Genomic DNA, 20,525 nt, shown 5'->3' with positions numbered 1-20,525 from the left:
CAATCCCATGCGATAAGCAGGGCACAGCCTCAGGTCAGTAGGGAGGCAGCTGAGGGTCGCAGAGGGCACACAGCTGGGAGGGAATGTCACAGAACGCCAGCCCAGGGCCTTCTGACTCCAAGTCCAGCATTCCCCTCATGCCACAGTGAGCACAGAAGCCCTGCATGGCCTCCCTTTTCTCTGACTTGCTGATTTTCCTATGGATTTTGGTATGTTTTCAAAGGCTGGCATTGGAATTGGCTCCAAACCGGACGACCTTCCCGATGTCACCACTCAGTATCGGGGGCTGTCATATAGGTAATGTTAACCCTTGACCCCCTCCCACCCCCGGCTCACCCCCAGAGATTGGGTGGGGGTTTGTTTCCTGTAAATGCTTAAGTACCAAAGAGCAAGGACCGGGTCCGAAAGGGGCTTTCCGAAGGAAAATGTATGTATTCCAGCAAAATGTGACAATATGGTGAATAGAGAGGATGTTTTACTGTTGATAACATTTTCTTTTCAATTGTGCGGAAAAAGCAAACCAGGATTATTATCAGACTCCTGGGTCAACAAATCCAACATGAAATGCACCCGAAAAGCACCAAATCACTGTCTTCACCTGCCTGTGTGCGTGTATCTGTGTACATGTAGATGCTCCTGTGTCTTTGTTTACTGTCTGTCTGTATTCATGTTGTTCTGTAGTCACACCTCTGCCTTTACGTGTACGTACACATCTGTCCAGAAAACTCTGAAATGCAACACACACTTCAGGGGAAATAACCAAGACAAAATCACAGCTGACAGGCATTGCTGAGCCCCTCTCGTGTGGCAACGTGATACTAGGCATCAAGGCAGGCGGATGAGGGGGATGTATGGCAGCAGAGGCAAATGCTTATGCTCAACTGGCAAGTGCTATTTAAGAGTAAAAGATGCCTGAGTGCCTCAGGAATATAGAAGAGGGAGTCACCAACTCCACCAGCAGGGATAGGAAGGCCTCCCAGAGCAGGTGGTACCCCAGTTATGTCTTGACAGATTAGCAGTTAGGCAAGAAAGGGCATTCCAGACATGGAGGTAGAAATCTCGTGGTGTGTCGTGAGTGGTTGGATGTGGGTTTTCTTAAGTTTCTTTCCTTCCTATTAAAGTCCATGTTTCTGTATGCTTCACAGTCATCAGCGAGTAGCTCAGAATTCTAAACAACTAGAACAAAGCCAGCCAGCAGAGGGCATAGTGCTAATGAGAATCTGGGCAGCCCAACGAGGCCCTTGCCTCCTCCCTTTTCCTCAGAGTGAATTCAAATAGAATGTCTCTTCCAAGAAAGTGAGAGGGAACAGTGTGGGGACAGTTCCCGGCCAACTCTGAGGAGAGTCCCAGAGAGAAAGGTTTCCCTGGCTGGGACAGAGGCGTCCTCAGAGAGGATCCAGGCGTGGGTAGCGTGAGGACAGCACTGGCTGAGAGCTGAGGTAAATGCCTCCAGGCTCCCCAGGCCCCCAGGCTTCCACATTCCCTCAGCCAGGCAGGTGGTCTCTGATGGGCTGGAGGAACAAAACAGAGCCTCGCCTCCTGACCGCTCTGCCCCAAGTGTCACTGAGGCTTCAAGAAAAAGAAAAGCCAAAGGGAGAGACAGAAAGCAGAGCTTATTACAAGCAAGAAAAAGCATGAGGTGGTGGCAGCTGCACTTACCTCAGTGAAGGAGGCAGTGGCCTCACATCGTAGTGTGGGAAAACAGAAAATCAAATAGACAAACCAGCCAACAGATGATAGATAAGCTGCACCTGGTGGTGCAGTCTGGGGATGTGAGGCAATCTGCCCAACTTCACGAACAGTTCAACTGGACAGGTTCCTGGGATTCACATACAAACGGGCAATCTTCTGCTAAATGTTTCTCTCTGCAGAACAACGGAAAAGTTCAGCCATTGCTCTGTTTCTTGCTACAAGTAAGGTCCAGTAAGAACTAATGTTTCAATCTTTTAGTTCTAATTCCAAGGCCTTGTATATTCAATGGCTGCTGTCCCTTTAAACCCTGTATTCTAAATGTTTCAAATACCTGCCCCAAGATCCACCTGTGTTAAAGATGAAAGTTCTGGGTCAGAGTCTGAGAGACAGTTTGATGCTTGGTGGAATATATAGACTAGTGTTTCCCAAAGTGTGTTCCATGGCACACTAGCCCCAGGCGTGTTCCTGAAAAGGGCAAAATTCTTTGTATTTTGGGGAAAACATTACCTACTATATCCTTTCTCTGGGGAATTCACATGCGTGTTAGCATATTAAAGGGTCTGAGAAGCCCTACAATGAAGCAATCTGTTTAAATTGTATCTGTTTAATCCAGTGTTACCCTTAATCCCAGAACTCTTTCTTTGTTCATAATACCTATTAGCATCCCCTGGGAAATGTCATGCAGTAGACTGATCTGAGAAAAGCAATTTTTTCGAAGCCATTAAAGATTCTGGATTGGACATACTAGGCAATTAATGATTCTACGTAAATTCAGAATGCAATTTGAGCCTCTTCCTCCAAGGAAACAGGAAGTGGAGAGAGTGGACCTCATACAGTTGGACGGGGGAGAAGACCCAGAGTTCTTGGGAGGTGGGCGTCTGTGAGCAGGACCTGCAGAAGGAGGTTTGGCTGTGAATATTTCCAAGGCCCCTTGACCTGTGAGGCTCATATGCCAGTGAAAGTTTTCAGCTTTGGCCAGCTTAACAGTATGGCAGGCCCAGGGGTCTTGAGAGCATTACCTTTTCTTCAGTTGAAATAAGTTTGCTTGTTTGGCATCAAAGGACCAAAATAAAATTTACTTACCAAAAAATGCATTTTTTTGTATTACTCATTAGGAGTCCAATCTCATATTACTGAAACTCCTTCAACAAATGTTACTGAGTGTCTACTCTGTATTTCTCTGTGCCTCGTGGGTGACAACAGATGACAGCCTTGGAGCTCATGGTGTAATATGAATTACATTAATCTGAAGGGTCTCATGTAAACTAGATGTTCCATATTGATCTATTTTCTTTCATGTTTCACATAGTTCTGATCAAAACGAGGGCTTAAATATTTTTGTTCCTTTATATTTATTTGTATAATTCTCTCTTTTTTCCTGGAATTATTCACTCTAAAATGGGCTCAGAGAGAGATGTCTGTAGCCTATTGGTTTGATCAGCCACCACACTGGTTTCAGAACAAAGACACTTTTAGATGAAAAATTACAATAGAAAGTACTTGATGTCTGTGTGTTTATGTATATCTCTATGTTTCTGTTTCTATGTTTATGGAAGGAGGAAAGGAGGCAGAGTTAGAACACAGTGATTGGAGGAGGTCTATGGATATATGATTTCCTTTCAAGTGTAAGGTGTTCTGATTAAGTGCTTTTAGTCTAAAGAAAGAAGGATCAGGAAGCCGCTAAAGCAGCAGCTTTGTGTAGAGTTGAGCTGGAAAAGAATCGGAAGCTCAAACAAATGCCCAACCACCAGCCAAGTTAGGTTCAGACATCTGATAGGTGGGAGGGAGATACCTGAGTGAGGATGAAGGGCAAGGCTTGCAGGGCATCTTTACAAAGTCAACTTCATTCCAAGCATTCCCTTGAAAGAAGAAGAGCCATGACTTTGGTTCATGGCCTGTCCTTTGGAAGTCCCTATGTACTGGTGGGCTGAATGCTAACGCTGTGTTCTCAAAATCTATTAGCCTGGAGTAAAATGCTAGGATTGAGGAGGGAGGTACAGAAGAAAAATATCAGCAAATACAGTATATCTGAACATTGGACTTTGTTAAAGTAGAAATACTTCTCTCCTTGCCTCCCACATGAATTCACTTTATTTTTTTCTTTTTTGTGTGTGAGGAAGATCAGCCCTGAGCTAACATCCGTGCTAATCCTCTTTTTTTGCTGAGGAAGATCGGCTTGGAGCTAACATCTATTGCCAATCCTCCTCCTTTTTATTCCCCAAAGCCCCAGTAGATAGTTGTATGTCCTAGTTGCACGTCCTTCTAGTTGCCGTATGTGGGACGCGGCCCCAGCTTGGCCGGAGAAGCGGTGCGTCGGTGCGTGCCCGGGATCCGAACCTGGGCCGCCAGTAGCGGAGCGCACGCACTTAACCGCTAAGCCACCGGGCCGGTCCATGAATTCACTTTAAATGCACAAAAGTGAATGAAATTTTGAGTCTGTCTTGAGGTTAGATTGAGGGCCATAAAAGTAGATTAGATTAGATGAAATTAGATTGGGCATCGGAAGGCAGTGAGAGGCCATCCCCTGAACCTTCCAGTGAAATTGACCTTACCACTGGGCAGAGAAGAGCTTATCCATTTTCTAAAGGTTTCCAGCTCCAGCTGGTTTTTAGTTACCTTTATGGTTTTTAATTTCCTTTAGAAGGTTAATTGACCCCTATGCACCTCAGCTTCCTACTCTGTGACATGGAGATAGTCATATCTACGTCATAAGCTCATTTGGAGATGTGAGATAACTAATGTAGAGAATCTAGCTCATGGCTGGGCACCAAGTAGATACTCAGCTGAATGCTCTCCCTCCTGATTTGGTGGAGAAAAGAAACAGCTCTCTTTTGCCTTCAAATTCCTGATTTGGAGGGAACCAACCCATTGGAGAATTCAAATTGTCTCAGAATCCCTCAAACACAAAGAGATGGGTCTGGCACATCTTACAGGTGCTGATGGCATGGGCACTAAGAAAGGTGGGGGTGCTCTTTCCTAAACCCCATGTATTGATTCAGTCTCTTTCACTGGCTTGCTCACTCCTTACAGTTCAGGAGGGGATGGCTCCCTGGAGAACGTGACCACCTTACCGAGTAAGTAGCCAGGGGCTTGAGTCTGTCCACTCGTTCCATCTGACCCCTAGGCTTCCTGAGAGTGTCTCAGCTAAGAAAGGAGGAAATAACATCTTTGTTATGGACTGCCATTGAAGTGGGAGGAGAGGCATGAACAGGTCGCTGAAGGGGGTGGAACAAACACTGTATTTGGAGCCTGGGGACCAGGGTTCAAGCCCCGGCCCTTCTGTGTGCTTGCCAGGTGACCGAGGGCAAGTTACCACACATTCTGAGCCTCAGCTTTCTTTCACTGGCCCAGAGGGTGCAGACAGTCCAATGAGATAGCAAGTATTCGCTGCACCGTGAATTGTAAAAAAGAAGAAAAATATTGAGAGGTTCTTGCTGCCTGGGCCCACCCTGTCATCGAGTCATTTCAACTCAAAGAGGCCTCAAGTCCTGTCAGGCACACCCCACCTCCCTGCCTCCCCTGGCCTGCCTCTATCCAGGACCCTAGACCAGAGAAGATAGCCTGGCCTTCCGTCCTAAGCTCTCTGTGTCCTTGCACCCCCTCCTCTTCCAGATATCCTTCGAAAGTTTAACAGCAATCTCACAGGCTACGCAGTGGGCACTGGTGACGCCAATGATACCAATGCGTTCCTCAATCAGGCTGTTCCCAGAGCAAAGGCTGAGTATGGCATCTGGGGAGGGAGCCTGGGGGGAAAGGGGGCGGGAGGCACGTAGTCCCTGTAAGATTGTAATGCTGACCTCTGTGTGCAAAGGGACCATTTATCCGTTTGCGGCAATGATTTGAGAGGCTCTCTGCCCTGTGATTAAGGCCACAGCAGGGAGGCTGGAGAGGCTGGAGCTTGGACAGGGGCCATACTCCTGAACGCCTGACCTTGCTTTCATGTGCAGCATGTTCCAATCATTCAACTAACTGACCAGCCTTCCCCAGTTTTTAAAACTTCCCACTGCATGATGGCGCAGGGAGATTCACTCTCTCCAAGCCTCGCAAGTGGCAATTCCCAGGAAAGATCCAGGTGTGCCAACCAAATGCACGGACAAGCCAGAATCTGCAGTCCTGGAGGCCTCTGGGGCGACGAGTCATGTCCTGTCCCTAGCCCCGCTATGGCGCTAACAGGAAATGAAAAGCCAGAGGCAGCTGAAGCAGAACGGCTCAGCCCCCCAGGATACTCTCCCAAGGAGGCCCCTCGCCCTACTCCTGGAGGCCTCAGCAGCCTGGGTCTCCTTGCTCCATGCAGCTCCTGGCCCAGCCGTCTGAGCCTCTGTCACACTGTCATCTTCTTGCTCAGGCCCACAACCTCTGGTTGACAGGCATGGCCCCCAGACCTGTTCACCTAGCCCAGGAAGACCCTTGTTGTTAATAGAAACAGCTGGGGACAGGTGGTCCCACTGCCAGGTCCCAGAAGACTACCATGCAGTGGATCCATCTCACCTAGGGGCCTGAACTGGTGGGGAGCTCGGGGCACCTGAGATCTAGTCCTTCCATGAATTGTAAACCCAGGCACATGGACAGCGTATATTTATTCCCCATCTCTTTCTAAAAGAAGCATTTAGATAAGTTTACCAAAAAAATAACATATACATAGGAGAAAAATCACAGCCACTAGGAGGGAAAAAGAGAAAGCAACTGGTCAATATAAGCATTTTTATGGTTTTTGTGCCTGGACATCAAATTCTCAGCTTCCTGGTAGCTAGGGTGGAAAGGGTAAGCATGCTAAAACTTTCATAGGTCTAACTTCAGGATCTACACCAGTTCTTCAAAGGTGACAAATGGTTTTCTAGCATGGAATCCTAAAAGATGCTCTGCATGTGGAGTTCTAGAAAGGAAACCATAAGCAACAAATATAATTGGCAGTAACATTGACTACAGCTTTAGGACAAACACACAATTGGCTTTTCAAAGGGTTATTTGTTGTGATAACTCTCCAGAACAGGCAAGTTTCTCCTTGTCCCTGAGCTTCAGGGTCTCCGCCAGTTCATGCAGTGGGCATAATGCCATGGAAACCTCCAGTTCAGACACATTAGCAGGAAAAATCTGAGCACCATTCCTCAACAGAAGGACTTATTTTTCTCTCCTTCTCAGGGACCTTACAAACCAAGTCCAGGCTCTGGTGCAGAGGATGAAAGATGACCATGTGAGTCAGATTTATGGTTATTTTTAAACACTAATTTTCTAACCCACTAAAGCTGTCCCCAAAGGAAATGGACAGCCATTAAAAGTAGTAAGCACCCTGTCACTAGAGGCATTCAAGCAGCAGTAGGGCAGCCCCTGTCAGAGGCTGGCTGGAAGAGATTATGTCTGTGAGAGGAGGTTTGTTGTTGGTGATAATGACCTTGAAAGTCCCTCCTGATGCTTAGAGTCTGTGGTCTATAAATAAACCTATGAAATTCGTTCAGCTCTGAGATTCTGATTCTAGTATTTCAAGTGGGCAAGGAAGTCTTAAAGGATTGAATGGATTTCGTAGAGCTGTGGCATTTTTGTTTATTTGTTGCAAATCATCAAGCATTTTCCTCCCTCTGTGTAGAGAGTAAATTTCCACGAGGACTGGAAGGTCATCACGGTGCTGATCGGAGGCAGCGATTTATGTGACTACTGCACGGACTCGGTAACGGGGCCAGGCCAGGCCTCCTCACTGCTGCTAACCTTGACCTGTAGGCCTTGGAGATCCTCTCTGAGAACAGTCCCTAGACTTGTCCAACTACACTTCTGTGTGTGTGCATACACACGCACAGTTCATGCACATGCACACACACTTCTTACCCCACGAGCCTCAAGTTTCTGGCTCCACCCCCATGTCCCAGGTGGTGTGAGGCAGCAGGTGGCAGGTATACGGTGCTTCTCTTCCCCTTTCTTATGATTCCTGAGAATTCAGAAAGAGAAGAAACTGTAAACCCCAGGTGGTTGGAAGGAGGACTCTGTGCTTTCTGCTCCTGAACTATAGCTCCCGCTGAAGGTTCCAGTCTTCTAGCTGGCCCATCTCTGACAATAGCGAGTAGTCAACTGTTCATCTCAGCTTCTGACATGATGAGATCGTCACAGCTGGAGGCCAGAGGGAGAACAAGTCCTTGGGGCTGGAGCCAGCAGGGGGGCCTACAACAGCCCAGCTGCCCTCTCCCCTAACCAGCTCCTCCTCCCCGCTCCTGTCTCTTCCCAGAATCTGTATTCTGCAGCCAACTTTTTTGAGCATCTCCGCAATGCCTTGGACATCCTGCACAGAGAGGTGGGTGGGGGGCTCCACGGCCTCAAGTTTCTGGCTCCACCTCCACGTCCCAGGTGGTGTGAGGCAGCAGGTGGCAGATATACGGTGCATTATAGCTCACACATGGTGGGGTTAAAGGTGGATGGGGGAAAGAAGGTGAAGTACTCCTTCCCCTGAAGGAGACAGCCAAGGGCGTGGGCTCCTTCCCTTTCCAGAGTTTGGGGCCTACCCTCAAGAAAGCCTCATTCCATGCGGAGTCAGCCCGGAAGGATCTCAGGCTTGGAGAAGGGAAGGCAGTGTGTGCACTAGTTGTACCCCGACCACCACCTGGGACATTCCCTGGTGGCGGCAGCTGGGTGGCTTGCAGGCTGGGCACTGCACTCTGAGCCGTAAGGTGTGTCTAGAGCAAGCCCCTCTCTGGTCCTGCCCCCGGCAGTGCATTCTCTCCCCATCATCTGGCGTGGACAAGCTGCTCCAGGTGCCCAGGAGGGGGGCACACTGACCACCAGATGCTTCTCTGAGTGGCTGAGTCCCCAGCCTGCTCAACAGAGTTACTCCAGGTTGGGCTAGAGGGAAAGGGTAAAGGGCTAATGTCCTGGCAAATGGGGCACCTATCTCACCAAATTTTACGTTCACTAACTGGTGGCTGAGCAGAGCTGAACTCTCAGCATTTAGACTTGGTCGGCCGGGAGGCACCATTCATGCTACAGCCCCTGGAGCCCCTCTCTCATCTGCAGCCTTGCCCTTAGGTGCCCAGAGCCCTGGTCAACCTCGTGGACTTCATGAGCCCCATTGCCATGCGGCAGGTGTTCCTGGGGAACCCAGACAAGTGCCCGGTGCAGCAGGCCAGGTAGGCAGGTGCTGGCTGCCCCAGCCAGAAAAGGGCTCACCTCTTGGTCTGGCTCACACAGTGGTGACTCCTTGGGGACTTTGTGACTTGGTCTGTCCATGCGTCCAAGTCTGTAAAGAGGGTCTTGTGCCAAGACCACCCCCTTCTCGGAGGCCAGAGCCGTGGCCCCCCTCACCCAACCTCAGGGTGCCAGCAGGAACCTCTATGATATGGGGAAGCCACAGGGTGAGAGATCAGGGCTGGGACAAATTCTGGTGTTTGAGAGGCAGTGGAGCCCAGCCTGTGAAAAGAGGCAACATATAGGGATATATACTTTTGTGGTCAACCTATAACAGAGAGCGAGGAAATGATGCACCAATTCAGTTACCTTTATGGGGAAGGACACAAGGGAACTTCAGATTGGGAGTGTTTTGTTACTTAAGATGAGTGAGAGGTACACAAGTGTGTGTTTTATTCTTCTTCATACCTTATACTTTGTTGTTGTTAGTGCCATTGAGTTGATTTCTACTCCTAGAGACCCCGTGTACAGCAGAGCGGTCTTTTTGCGCCCTCCTCTCACCTTCCAGCGCTGTATCAGACAATGCTCCGCTGCTATTCATAGGGTGTTCATGGCCAATTTTTTTTGGAAGTGGGTGGCCACGTCCTTCTTCCTAGTCTGTCTTAGTCTGGAAGCTCCTCTGAAACCTGACCACCATGGGTGACCCTGCTGGCATAGCTTTCAGCATCACAGCAACATGCAGCCACCAAAGTATCACAACCAACAGATGGGTGGTGTGGTTCCCTGACCAGGAACAAACCTGGGCCACAGTGGTTAGAGCGCCGAATCTTAACCACTAGACCACCAACCTTATACCTACCTTTATTTATTTAACAAATACTTTTTAGAACTTACTGTGCACCAGGCTCTGTTTTGAGGCTCTATTTAGAGATATCATTTTTAACATTAAGTATATTTTATGGGTGTGAAATAATTCATAATCAAGCAAAAGGGGACACAGTGGTGCACTAGTGTGAACCAAGGAGGTGTCTGAGGGCATGAGCATCAGAGGCCCCAAAATACCAGCTGCAGTACCAAAGGATGCATTTTTATTTTATTTTTAAAAACTGGACATTGAATTTTCATTGCCTACATTCATTTGCTCAGCATAATTTGCTGCAGCCCCAGCGCCTGAAGTCCAATGCTTGTTCTCTGTTAATATGAGAGGGTGCTCCTTCAGACACCCTGGAGACTTTCTCCAGGCCCCATGTAGGCCTGCAACTGCCCCTGAGCACGTGTGTCAGAGCCACAGGGCACGTGTGCTCCAAGCCAGGGCTCCCAGGAGCTGCCCCGTGCAGCAGAACCAGCCCCTGACCAGAGCTTCCCCTCTGGTCCTCCTGCCTCCCTCTCTTTGTGCAGCATTTTGTGTAACTGTGTTCTGACCCCACGGGAGAGCTCCCAAGAGCTGGCCAGGTTGGAGGCCGTCACCAGAGCCTACCAGGTGAGACCAAGAAGGGCACCATTCTGTGTGCTCTGCCCCCACTCGCTGTAACACACCAGCCCAGAGCCCCCTAGGGGAGGCACCCAGGGAAGGGAAGAACTGTTCGGGGTTTGAGGAGAGACTTCACCATCCTGGGCCCTTCCTCTGCCCCACCTGGCTGAGCTGTCTCAGATACCCCTGTTGGAGTCATCTCAAAGGAATCCAGGTGGCAAAGTTCTCATTGCTGAGCTGCCCTTGGTGGCTTAACTCCAATGCTTGGCCTGAAGAAGGCAGTAGCCTGGATGCCCCATGGGACCCCTCTTCCTCCCTTGCGCCCTGGCGGCCCAGCTTCTCCCACCACCACCATCCCCCACCTCCTCAACAGGTAGACCATGGGGAGGGAGATTGCAGATCCTGGGCCGGGGGGCTCTCTGGAGACTCTTCCCAGGATTTTATTCTTTGTGGGATGTCCTGCCTGGCCCTTCAGAGTATGCAGTTCACTTAAAACCAAAACAAAAAGATGACCCAACCTGTTTCCAAGTCTCTGGAAAGATTTGCAATCAAGCTCACTTGTGTTCTCAAGGGAAGGGCTGAGTCAGCCCCTCCGTCCAGGGAGCTGGGGGCAGGGGCACTGCCCCACTCCCACCCTTGACCCACTGGGCACCTGGCCAGTCCAGGGCCTGTGCTGAAGGCACCTGTGTGTGTGTCCCCAGAGCAGCATGCGTGAGCTGCTGGAGTCGGGTCGCTACGACACCCAGGAGGACTTCTCTGTGGTCCTGCAGCCTTTCTTCCACAACATCCAGCTCCCCGTCCTGGCGGTACGCTCCCTGCCCTCCCTGATGGGGCTCCTAGATGGAAAAGGAAATTCAAGGCAGACATGCCCAGTGTTTCCATGAGAGTGTGAATAAAGTGAGAAAGATGTAGCCAGCTCTCCAGAGGCTGTTCTGGTAGGTGCAGCCTCCTTGAGCATCTGAGCTGCATTTCCAGAGGGATCCTGATGTGGGATGTTCTCATTACTACTGAAAGCAGCCTCATTTTATTGAGCACCTCCCTCAATATGTGCCTCCCACACATAAAATCTTCACAACTACCTTTTGAGGTGAGTCTTATCATCCCCATATAACAGAGGCTCAGAGATGTGAGGTATCCTTCCTAAAATCACATAGGAAATAAGGGACAGAGACAAGATTTAAACGTGTCCAACCCCACATTATTCACTTTCTGCCGCACGCACTACACTGCAGTTATAAAGGAAGGTGCTGGGTATTCTGTCTCCCCGCTGGCTATGCTCTCCGCCTGACACTTTCACTCCCAGCAGAAGAGCTCTGTGAGTGGACCACGGTGAGGACTCAGTTCTGTCCACCTGGGCCTCCATCCTAAGGGCCTCTCCTAACTGGAGGGAAGCAGGATGAAGCTTTGAGTGCCCCTGAGTGCCTCAGGAGAGAGGAGGGTGGCATGCTGCCCTGGCGTTGGCTTTGCCCAGGCCTGCCCCAAGGCTCGGCCCTGTTCTTCCCACCAAGACCACTGGGTCCAGTTGGCTGAGGGCTGGGAAGTAGTTTTCCCCAGCTGGCTGGCCAAGACTTCCTCAGAGACTAGGATCTCTTTCCCCCAACCACAGCATGGCTAGGGCATTATACCAAAGTGCGTAAAAATAAATATGGCACTTGTTTGATTAAATCATGGGAATTGTGGGGCCAGGACAGAGGGTGATTGTTCGAGGTCACCTGGGGCTGTTGATCTGTGGGATTGCTCTGATCTCCCTCTTGAGGCGAGCAGGCCCAGAAGGAGGCCAATGGCTGGGAGCACCCCCAGGGGGAGGAGGGTGTTGAGTGGTCAAGCCCAGGGGGGTCAGGCCCATCAGCCGTGGCTCCCCCTCCAGCCTCTGCACCGACAGGATCTTGAGGAAGTTCATTACTCTCCTTCAGGATGGGCGCCTGGATACGTCCTTCTTTGCCCCAGACTGCATCCACCCGAACGAGAAATTCCACTCCCAGCTCTCCAGAGCCCTTTGGGTCAACATGGTAAAATAAGTGGGTGTCCCCGGTTCTCTGGGGTTCTAGTCTGCAGCAAAGCACAGCCCCTATAGAATGGAGTTTCTTCTTGGCCTCCTTTTGCAAGTAACAACGGAGCAGTGGCTGGCACATCTGTAGAAGTCTAGAGAACTGAAAATACGGAATCCTTATGGTCCAGGATCAACTACCCCCTCCCCTCTGTGCTTTGAACTGTGATGAGGGTCTCTGCGTGAATGCGAGGTGGTGCTCTCATACTCATTCAACATTTTCTTTTACGTGCCAGCAACTGTGCCAGGCAGTTTACGCCACGTTGTCTCATGTAAGCCTCTCAACAGCCCTGCAAGAGCGGTGTTAGGAGTTTATGAGGAAGCTGAATCCTAGGGAAGCTAAGAGACGTGCCCAATATCTCACAGCTGGCAACCGGCAGAGCCAGGAGTGGAAGCCAAACGCCCTGAAATCCAATTCCGAGCTTCCCCCACAGCAGGATGCTGCCAGGGAATGTTCACTTCAGTGGAAACAAATTAGTACACCTATGTCTCTCTTTTCTTCCCCAATCAGTTTGAACCACTAGGAAGGAAAACGGATACGCTGGACCTGGCAGTAGACATCCCCCTCTCCTGCCCCCCTCAGGTAAGAAGGGAGGCCCTGCTTTGTTCCTCTCCAGAAACCCAGAGCTCAGACCTCGCCCTCCCCGCTCCCTGCTCCACCACAGCCTCCTCGGTGCCCATCTTGCCCAGCGACAAGGAGCAGATGGACTTTGGAGGATGGAAGGAAGTCGATGAGAATGGAGAGGGAAGAAAGCACAGAAGCACTTATTGCTTTGGGAATGGGAGAAGCAGGTGGGAGAGGAGGCCTGGGCCCGGGCAGAGGGAGAGGATCAGGGTGAGAGAGGTGGATTCTGGAGAAGGGGAGTCAAGAAGCCAGAGGATGGCAGGAAGGTGCATTTTAGCAGCCGCACTTGGTGCAGATGGCAAGTCTGACTGCAGGTTGGAGGCCTAGTGGGAAGACAGCCAGGCTCAGAAGTTGTGCTTAGGGGTCGCAGAGTTTCCAGCAGGGATAGGGTCAAAGAGGAGAGGCCGGGAGCTATGTGGAGGAGGGACAAGTAGGACTGGCCTCGCAATAACTGGGGTGAGACTCAGCTCAGGGCTCCTTTTAAGGAGGAAAATGTAAGCAGTTGTTAAACTTGATTTCAGGCCTGGGGTGGGGGCAGGTTCATATTCCCATTGCTGTAGTTTCCTCTTCTAGGCCCTGTCTTATGGCTTTTTAACCAAATAAGGCCGAGGCCAGGGAGCCCTCAGCGGCAATAAAAGCAGAGGACCTGACCCAAACTGGGAGGCTCCCTCCTGGGTCGGGCTGCATCCCTCTCTCCCGCCCTCCTGGCAGGGCAGGGAATGGACCTGCAGCTCCCCCATGTGTCTGCCAGGGCTCCAGAGAGAGTGTGCCCCTGCCGTAACCCATGCTCCCTGTCTCTGCCTTCCCCACCTCGTCTCAGCCTGCTGTACTGTCAGCCCATCAGGGGAGTAGGAGCGGTGGGAGGAAGGGCTACAGAAGTGCGGGCAGTGGTGGCAGAGGGCTCAGTTACTGGGTCTAGTGCTTGAAGCAAAGGAAATGGTCGAATGACGTAACAACCAGTGCAACATGGATGCCTCCAGTCCAAATGGTCAGCTGCTGGCCGAAGAGCTGGGGCAAGGTCCTAGGGGGCCCTACTGTTCCCAGTGTAAACCCTTTCATTGCTAGATCCTGAGCTTTTCCTGGGGTGGGGGATAGGGGAGGGGCCAAGGCAAGCCGGGTATTGCTGGCATTTGGGGACTCACAGCTGTGACTATAAACCATACTGGAGGTAAGTATTTCAATATTTTAACAACCCATATGGTCATACTGAACATCAGCCACAGAAAACCCTCTCCAATCTGCCAACTCCCTTTCCATTAAATAGTAAAAGTAATAACAACCCATACCAGGGAGCCGTCATTTGATCTTCTTCCCCACAAACGTTTATTAAGTACCAAGTTGGAGTGTAGGCACTAGATCAGGGAGAGCCCTGTCACCATGGGCCTCAAGGTGAGCTGTGCCCCTCTCTGCCCCAGGCCAGCCAAGGGGCCCTGAAATGGTTCCGCTCCACCCTGCGCTCAAGCCACTGTGGGCTCTGCTCCTCCCTCTGGACAGAGCCTGACTGAGCCTTGGTGAGCAGAGGAGAGCAAACCCAGCCTCCTGGAACATAGAGGCCTGGCCTGGGAGAAGCGGTTGCTAGGCAACCCCAGAGCCCATTCCAAAAGGATTCATCTGTTGGCCAGACCAACTTCGTTGCACCAGGCAACGTAGTATTCTGCGTTCCTCAGGCCCCATCTGCTCCCTCCTGGGTCTCTGGAGCTACATAAAGTCCACCAGCATCTCAGTGTGAGCTGCCAGGGGCCAGGCAGCACATATTTTAGTCCTAGCTGTGTCTAAACATAGAGGCAACCAGCAGGACCCAGCAGGGAGGAGGAGGCCAAGAGGGTTGTGAGCACTGGCAAGCTTTCTCAGCCTCCTCCCTGCCCCTCCCCCATCCACCGTCAACTTCAAGGGCATTCTGCCAGCCACGCTGGGCACTTGACTGTACTCTGTGGATTTCTGTTGGACTTTCAAGTTGGACAAATTATTTTACAACCAGCTTTTGATTAGCCGCTCTGTGGACTGTGACTGTTGTCCCCTTCCTGCCTTCATCACCTCTCTGTCCACTCCTTCCCTAACCTGGGGCGGTGGCTGTGGCTCCTCAGGCTCTGAAGAAACCAACGGAAAGACCTGCACAGTCCTTCTTCACCTCTGTCCTTCTTGTCATCTCTAAGCATTTGTCCAAGTTAACCACCTCCTCCTCCTCGAAATTCATTCCTCACCACATATGTGGATACAAAGCCACCTTGGTTGCTCTGTTTTTCTAGTTGCTGCCCCTTCTCATCTCTATTAATGACCCTGCTTCCCTGTCTCAGTCTCAAAAATATGGAAATTCTCCAACTTTCATGTCTCTGCCCTTTTCTCCTTTCTCTCTCCCTCTCTACATCCCCTCACTCAGATTTGTCCATTTCCAGGGTTTAAATTTCTTTTTCCAGGTCTCCTCAATCTGTCTTCATTTCTTACTACTTTCCCAAACTACAGCTCTGTATTTCTGACCCTGAAGAGATGTTTCCCCGTTGGCCGCCATAGATGGTGTAAGATTACCCAGAGGGCAGCTTAAATGTACGATCAGGGTATCAACAAGGAGGAGGAAGCAGAGAGACAGCGAGTGAGAGAGAAACTGAAATAACTTCACAGGATATTTCATTCAATCCTTTCTCTTGAGAAAAAGCAGAGGTTTGTTGGATTCCCTTATACTTACTTTATTGTTCAGTGGTGTTTCTATTTTGAATTACATATGGGGGACACTCTTACCTTTTTGATGCTTTGGACTTCTAAATCTCCTCATCCTGCCCTGACCTTACCATCCCCTCAAACCCAACAAACATTCATTCAAAAAACAATTGTTTGAGCAAGGGGTGTCAAAGTAGGAACTAAATATTTGTCTCCCCAAACTCTCTGAGCCTTGGGACTTCTCGAGTTCTTTCGGTATTGTTGTGGTTTTCACAGTCCTACGAGCATGAAACATCAGGCCCCCCATCTGAAAGGATTCTTCCTGGTGCCCCTCCCGCCTGTCCCCTTTCCCTGCCCACTGCTGCCACCCCAGTTCAGCTCCTGGTCACTTTGTATGTTAAAGGATGTCTGGTCCCACCTTCCCAACATAAAACAACAGAGAATTATGTAACCTTGGGATCTCAGCGGGCAGGGCCTTGGTGTTCTGTTGATGCAATCTCTCATAGAAACAGCTGAATTCTTCCACCACATGCCACCCAAGGCATCGTCAGAGCCTCTGCTTAAATTTCCACACTCTCAAGGCCATGCTTTTCCAGCTGCCAGGTGGCTGCCCACTAACAGATTGTGAAATCAATGTAGTAGATCATGAACCAGCACGTTTGGAATGGAGTGAAATGGAATTGGATAGAAATGTCAGAGGGCGTTCCGTGTAGTACTGTTATGTTCTCCTCCCTCCCACGACCACACCCTTCCCTGAGTCTCCTCTGTCCCCTCAACCATTTATCACAGTCGGGCCTTCCAAACCCTGTCTCATGCAGCAGGTATGTCTCCTTGGAACGTGGCCCCCTATAAGTTGGTGCTCAGGCCTGACTATACACTCCCAGTTTGTTCCGAGCAGCGCAGCGCAGAAGAACTCCTTCACTGTGGAACTTTACACCTAGTAATGCAGCCAAAATGAACATGACCTTTTCCCGCAGCCAGTGACTCACGTTGGTGACTCACATCAGGTGGCTGTCCAGCTCTGCCCCCTCAGGCAGGCCACGCGGTCTTTGCACAGCTATAACTAGAAGAACACTTCCTTGTACTGGCATTCAGTCAGCTTTGCTTTCTACCTGCTGGTGTCACAGACCTAGCCTAAGAGGGCGAGTCAGACCAAATGGAATCTGCTCAATCTGCTCAACTCGAGGCCTTTAAACCACTCTGACTCATGCACACACCATGCAGTCAATGGTCAGTCAACCCCAGGCACCCCGGGGAGCCTGTCTGCCACTGCCCTGGACCTGTTCTCATTGTCCCTGCCCTGGCCTCACTCCCCACCACATTCCAGTGTCTCTCTGACCTCCGACTCTTTTGACTCAGTCTCCCTCTCTGGTCCCTCCCCCAACTCTTGGATCATATGATAAAATAGACTCTCCAGTTTGACTCAGCACTCCAGAAGGGCAGGGTAGGTCTTTGTCCTCTGATTCTTCCTGTTCTGGCCACTCTGGGACCAGCTCCAGCCCCCAGACCCTATGCCCAGTCAGGGCTCCGTTGAAGTGGGGGGAGAACCATAATTAATGACCCGCCCCCACTGAGTCTCGTCTTTGAGGATGGTAATCCCAGACCTTGTGGCCGTTCCTTGGCAATGACTGCACTTACTGGACATACTCTTCTTTGGTGCTTCACTGCCCCATAGCCTCTCATGCTCTCTGCCTGACTGGGTTGTAAGCCTATTTGTATCCTCCCCTCATCCTAGCACCTAGAACAGTGCTCTGAATACATAGGGTGCTCATCAAACATGGGTCAGTTATTTATAGAAGGCTCCCAGATTGCCCTTGTCTGATGATGAATGCTCAGAGGATGCTAAATAACATTAGCCAGAGACGAGCCTAGTTAGCCATGGCGACATGCCATTGTAAGCCGTCTTTTGCCTTGCACTGTTACAGACAGTCCAGGGCACACTTCCTGCCCTTGGCATTGACTACTTCTCCAGTCCATGTTTCAGTTGGGAGCACTGAGACTCAGAGGGAAGGAGAAACATGTGTGGCGCCCCAGGGAGCCAGGGTCTATGCCGGGGGCTGGGAGTTTTGCCCACGTAGATTTTGTCCTCCAAGGTGACTGCAGAGTCCCTCTCTTCCTCTTCCTCTCTGACCAGAAGTGTCTTTTGTCAGCCTGACCCCAGTGGGAGGAATGGAACCAGGCCATTCCTGGTCACAAAGGCCTGTCAGGTGAGGTCAGGCCCCAGCTCTGCAGTCACTACTGGTTCTCTACCTGGAACAGGTCCCTTCCCTACTCTGGGCTCAGTTGCTTCTCATCTATAAAATGGGGGCTTTCAAGATCACAAACTCTGCTGCAGTGCAAGGCAGGAACAAGATTGTGTGAACGGGATCGGGTACAAGATGAGAGGAAGTGGTGGGACCAGAACTGAAGAGCACACACCCCTCCTGAAAGCATTCAGATCTTTCTTCTCTCCTCCTCCCTCCCCTTCCCCTCTCCCTTCCCCCTCCTCCTCTTTTTTTTTTTTTTTTTTTTTTTGCCACCATTCAAGCCAAAATAAAGCAAAACAGAACATCTCCTGGCTGAGTTCAGCCCATGGGCAGTCAGTTTTCAACCCCTGGACTGGTCTCCAATGACCCTTCTCCAACATTCTGGTTCTTTCTTCTCATTCCCATTTTATTCCCAAACTTTCAGACCATAGCCCTTCTATCCACTGAGCACATCCTGTGACTATGCCTGGGCCCAGTGAGTATTTCCTGATCTCCGTCTTGCTAACTTCTTGCTTCACTATCATTTTTATGTTTTCTCATTAGCTTGCTTTCCTCCTGCTTCTCTTTCATCTACTTCCTTCTTCCCTCTCTGATGACCCATCACCTGCAGCTGAAGAGACTTGGGTTCCTGACTGGGCTTGTGTGGAAACCAGTTGTAACATAGATGGGTGAGGAGGGAATGAAGATCGTATTTCATGAGAAAGAACATGATCAAAATATGTGAAACCAATCTGAAGAGGGTAAGACACACAGTTCAAAGGAGGCAAAAAGAAAAAATTACACATGAAAATATATTGATAATCATAACACTTTTCAGAGAAGAAAAATAATGCTATAATGTGAATCTCTTGCCAGAGAAATTACAAAGGAAGAAAGTAGATCATTCTGAGGATGAGGGAGATGTCCAAATGCGAGGGTGCAAATGAAACCATAGAACCTGAATAGAACATGTAAGGAAGTCTTTTGAGGCCTCTTATTGTGCATCCTTTGCCAAAGCTGTTATGTAAAACCCTTTAGGGAATGAATGAAATTATATTTATACAGTTCTTTCTATTTAAATGCAGAAGAATCTTGTTCAACCTAGAGGACAGGATTGTTAGTTTTTCTCTTTTCTAAGCAGTCTTTGGTGCTGTCAGATAACCTCTCCCCGTGGTTTCTTTTCTCTCTTAGAATGATTCCTTCCTGAGAACTTCCCGGAACAGTAACTACACATACCCTACCAAGCCAGCCATTGAGGTAACCCCTAATGCATGTCTGCCTCTGTCAGGGACAAACCATTTCCACCTGCCAGTGACTCAGGGCAGGGTGCAGGTTTCAGAGTATTAGCTTAAGCAGAAATGTACCCTTTTTACATACTGGAAATTGGAATGTAAAAAAATGACTCCTGAACCACAAAGTCTGATGATTGTCCTGACATGTTCTCAAGTGCTTACCTGACGTCAGCAACCAGCTAGAGGAAGTGCCTTTGCACAGACATCATTTCTGATTATGCAGCTCAGCCTTTCAAGAAGGGATGAGGGGGAGGCAGTGGGTTTGATGTGCCATCAATTTCCTATAAGGTAGAAGCCAAGTGGGAAGAACCTCAATTCCAGGGGCTGGACTCAACAGGAAGCTGACACATATCCAGGCGGGTCCCCAGGGCTTGTTTGGTTCAAGTCAATCATTCTAGCTCTGAGGAACCCCAAAGGATTCAAGGCTCATGGCTTTAGGGACTGCTACTCCAGAGATGGCATGGAGGATCCTGGACCACACTAGGCCTTGCAGAATGGGTCTGGTCCAGACCAGGTCTCTTGGCCACCAGGATGGGGGCTGAACCTCAAGTTTCAGTTGAGCACCTATGGTATGTCCAGTCTTGTGCTAGGTGCTGGAGGGAGTTCAGAGAAGTACCAGACATGGTCCTGCCCTTGGGGAGTTAGAGGTTACTCCATACTGAGCACCTACTATGTGCCAGGGAGATAGAGCAGTAGACCAGACAGATGGGTCCAGCCTTGATTGAGCTTACAGTCTACTGCAGGAGACATCCAATAAATAGCTAAACACAATCATTTCAGATAGTAATGACAGCTCTGAGGAAGCTGATGCAAGAAAGCGTGATGGGGCAGGGGAGGAGTGGCAAGTTCTGATGAGCTGTACAGGCCAGGCCAGGTGTCTGTGAGGAGGGGATATTTGAGCTGGGTCATGCACGACAAAAAGATGCCGGCTGACTGGAGAGCCAGAGCCAGAGTCCCAGGCTGGACTAGAGAGCACAAAGCCTCAGAAGCGGGGCTGAGTTGGGTATATTTGAGGAAGAAAAAGAAAGTCAGAGTGGCTGTGAGGACATGTGAATGAGGTGGAGAGTGGGGTGGTGAGATCAGAGGGGTTGTCAGGGCCCAGATCACAAAGAACCTGAATCCCTGAGTAAGAAGGTTGGACTGCAGGTGGAGAGATGTGGGACGCCATTAGAGGTTCTAGGAGAGAGTGACGTAATCCAATTTACCTTTTTAAAAGATCTCTCTGACTACTGTGTAGCAAATGGGTAGGGGAGCAGCAAGAGTGATTGAAGAAAGACCTTTTATAAGCCAGCTGAAGAGTTGAGACTAACCTATATGAAATTATTGAAGAATGTTAGATGCTAGGCTCTGGGGTACAAGCCATCACAGCTTCATGGCTGGGCTGGTGCCATCCATCCTCTCTAGGTTCTCTCAGGCT

At 50.0% G+C, this 20,525-nt stretch overlaps 1 protein-coding gene across 1 annotated transcript in view; it reads left to right on the top strand.

The window, feature by feature from the left end:
* Window positions 1-20,525, top strand: part of PLB1 (phospholipase B1) — a 118,080-nt gene that overhangs the window by 73,394 nt on the left and 24,161 nt on the right. Inside the window, exons 31-42 of the mRNA XM_058550707.1 lie at window positions 224-297; window positions 4,723-4,766; window positions 5,305-5,413; window positions 6,832-6,883; window positions 7,274-7,354; window positions 7,904-7,969; window positions 8,698-8,798; window positions 10,195-10,276; window positions 10,969-11,073; window positions 12,181-12,276; window positions 12,826-12,897; window positions 19,008-19,073. Of these exons, the coding sequence (XP_058406690.1) occupies window positions 224-297; window positions 4,723-4,766; window positions 5,305-5,413; window positions 6,832-6,883; window positions 7,274-7,354; window positions 7,904-7,969; window positions 8,698-8,798; window positions 10,195-10,276; window positions 10,969-11,073; window positions 12,181-12,276; window positions 12,826-12,897; window positions 19,008-19,073 (948 nt within the window). The remainder of the gene's footprint in view (window positions 1-223; window positions 298-4,722; window positions 4,767-5,304; window positions 5,414-6,831; window positions 6,884-7,273; window positions 7,355-7,903; window positions 7,970-8,697; window positions 8,799-10,194; window positions 10,277-10,968; window positions 11,074-12,180; window positions 12,277-12,825; window positions 12,898-19,007; window positions 19,074-20,525) is intronic.

This window comes from Diceros bicornis, chromosome 12 (genome assembly GCF_020826845.1).
Source record: "Diceros bicornis minor isolate mBicDic1 chromosome 12, mDicBic1.mat.cur, whole genome shotgun sequence".
Taxonomy (NCBI): Eukaryota; Metazoa; Chordata; class Mammalia; order Perissodactyla; family Rhinocerotidae; genus Diceros; species Diceros bicornis.
Note: the sequence above shows the minus strand (reverse complement) of the source record. Positions and strands in the feature narration are given on the sequence as shown.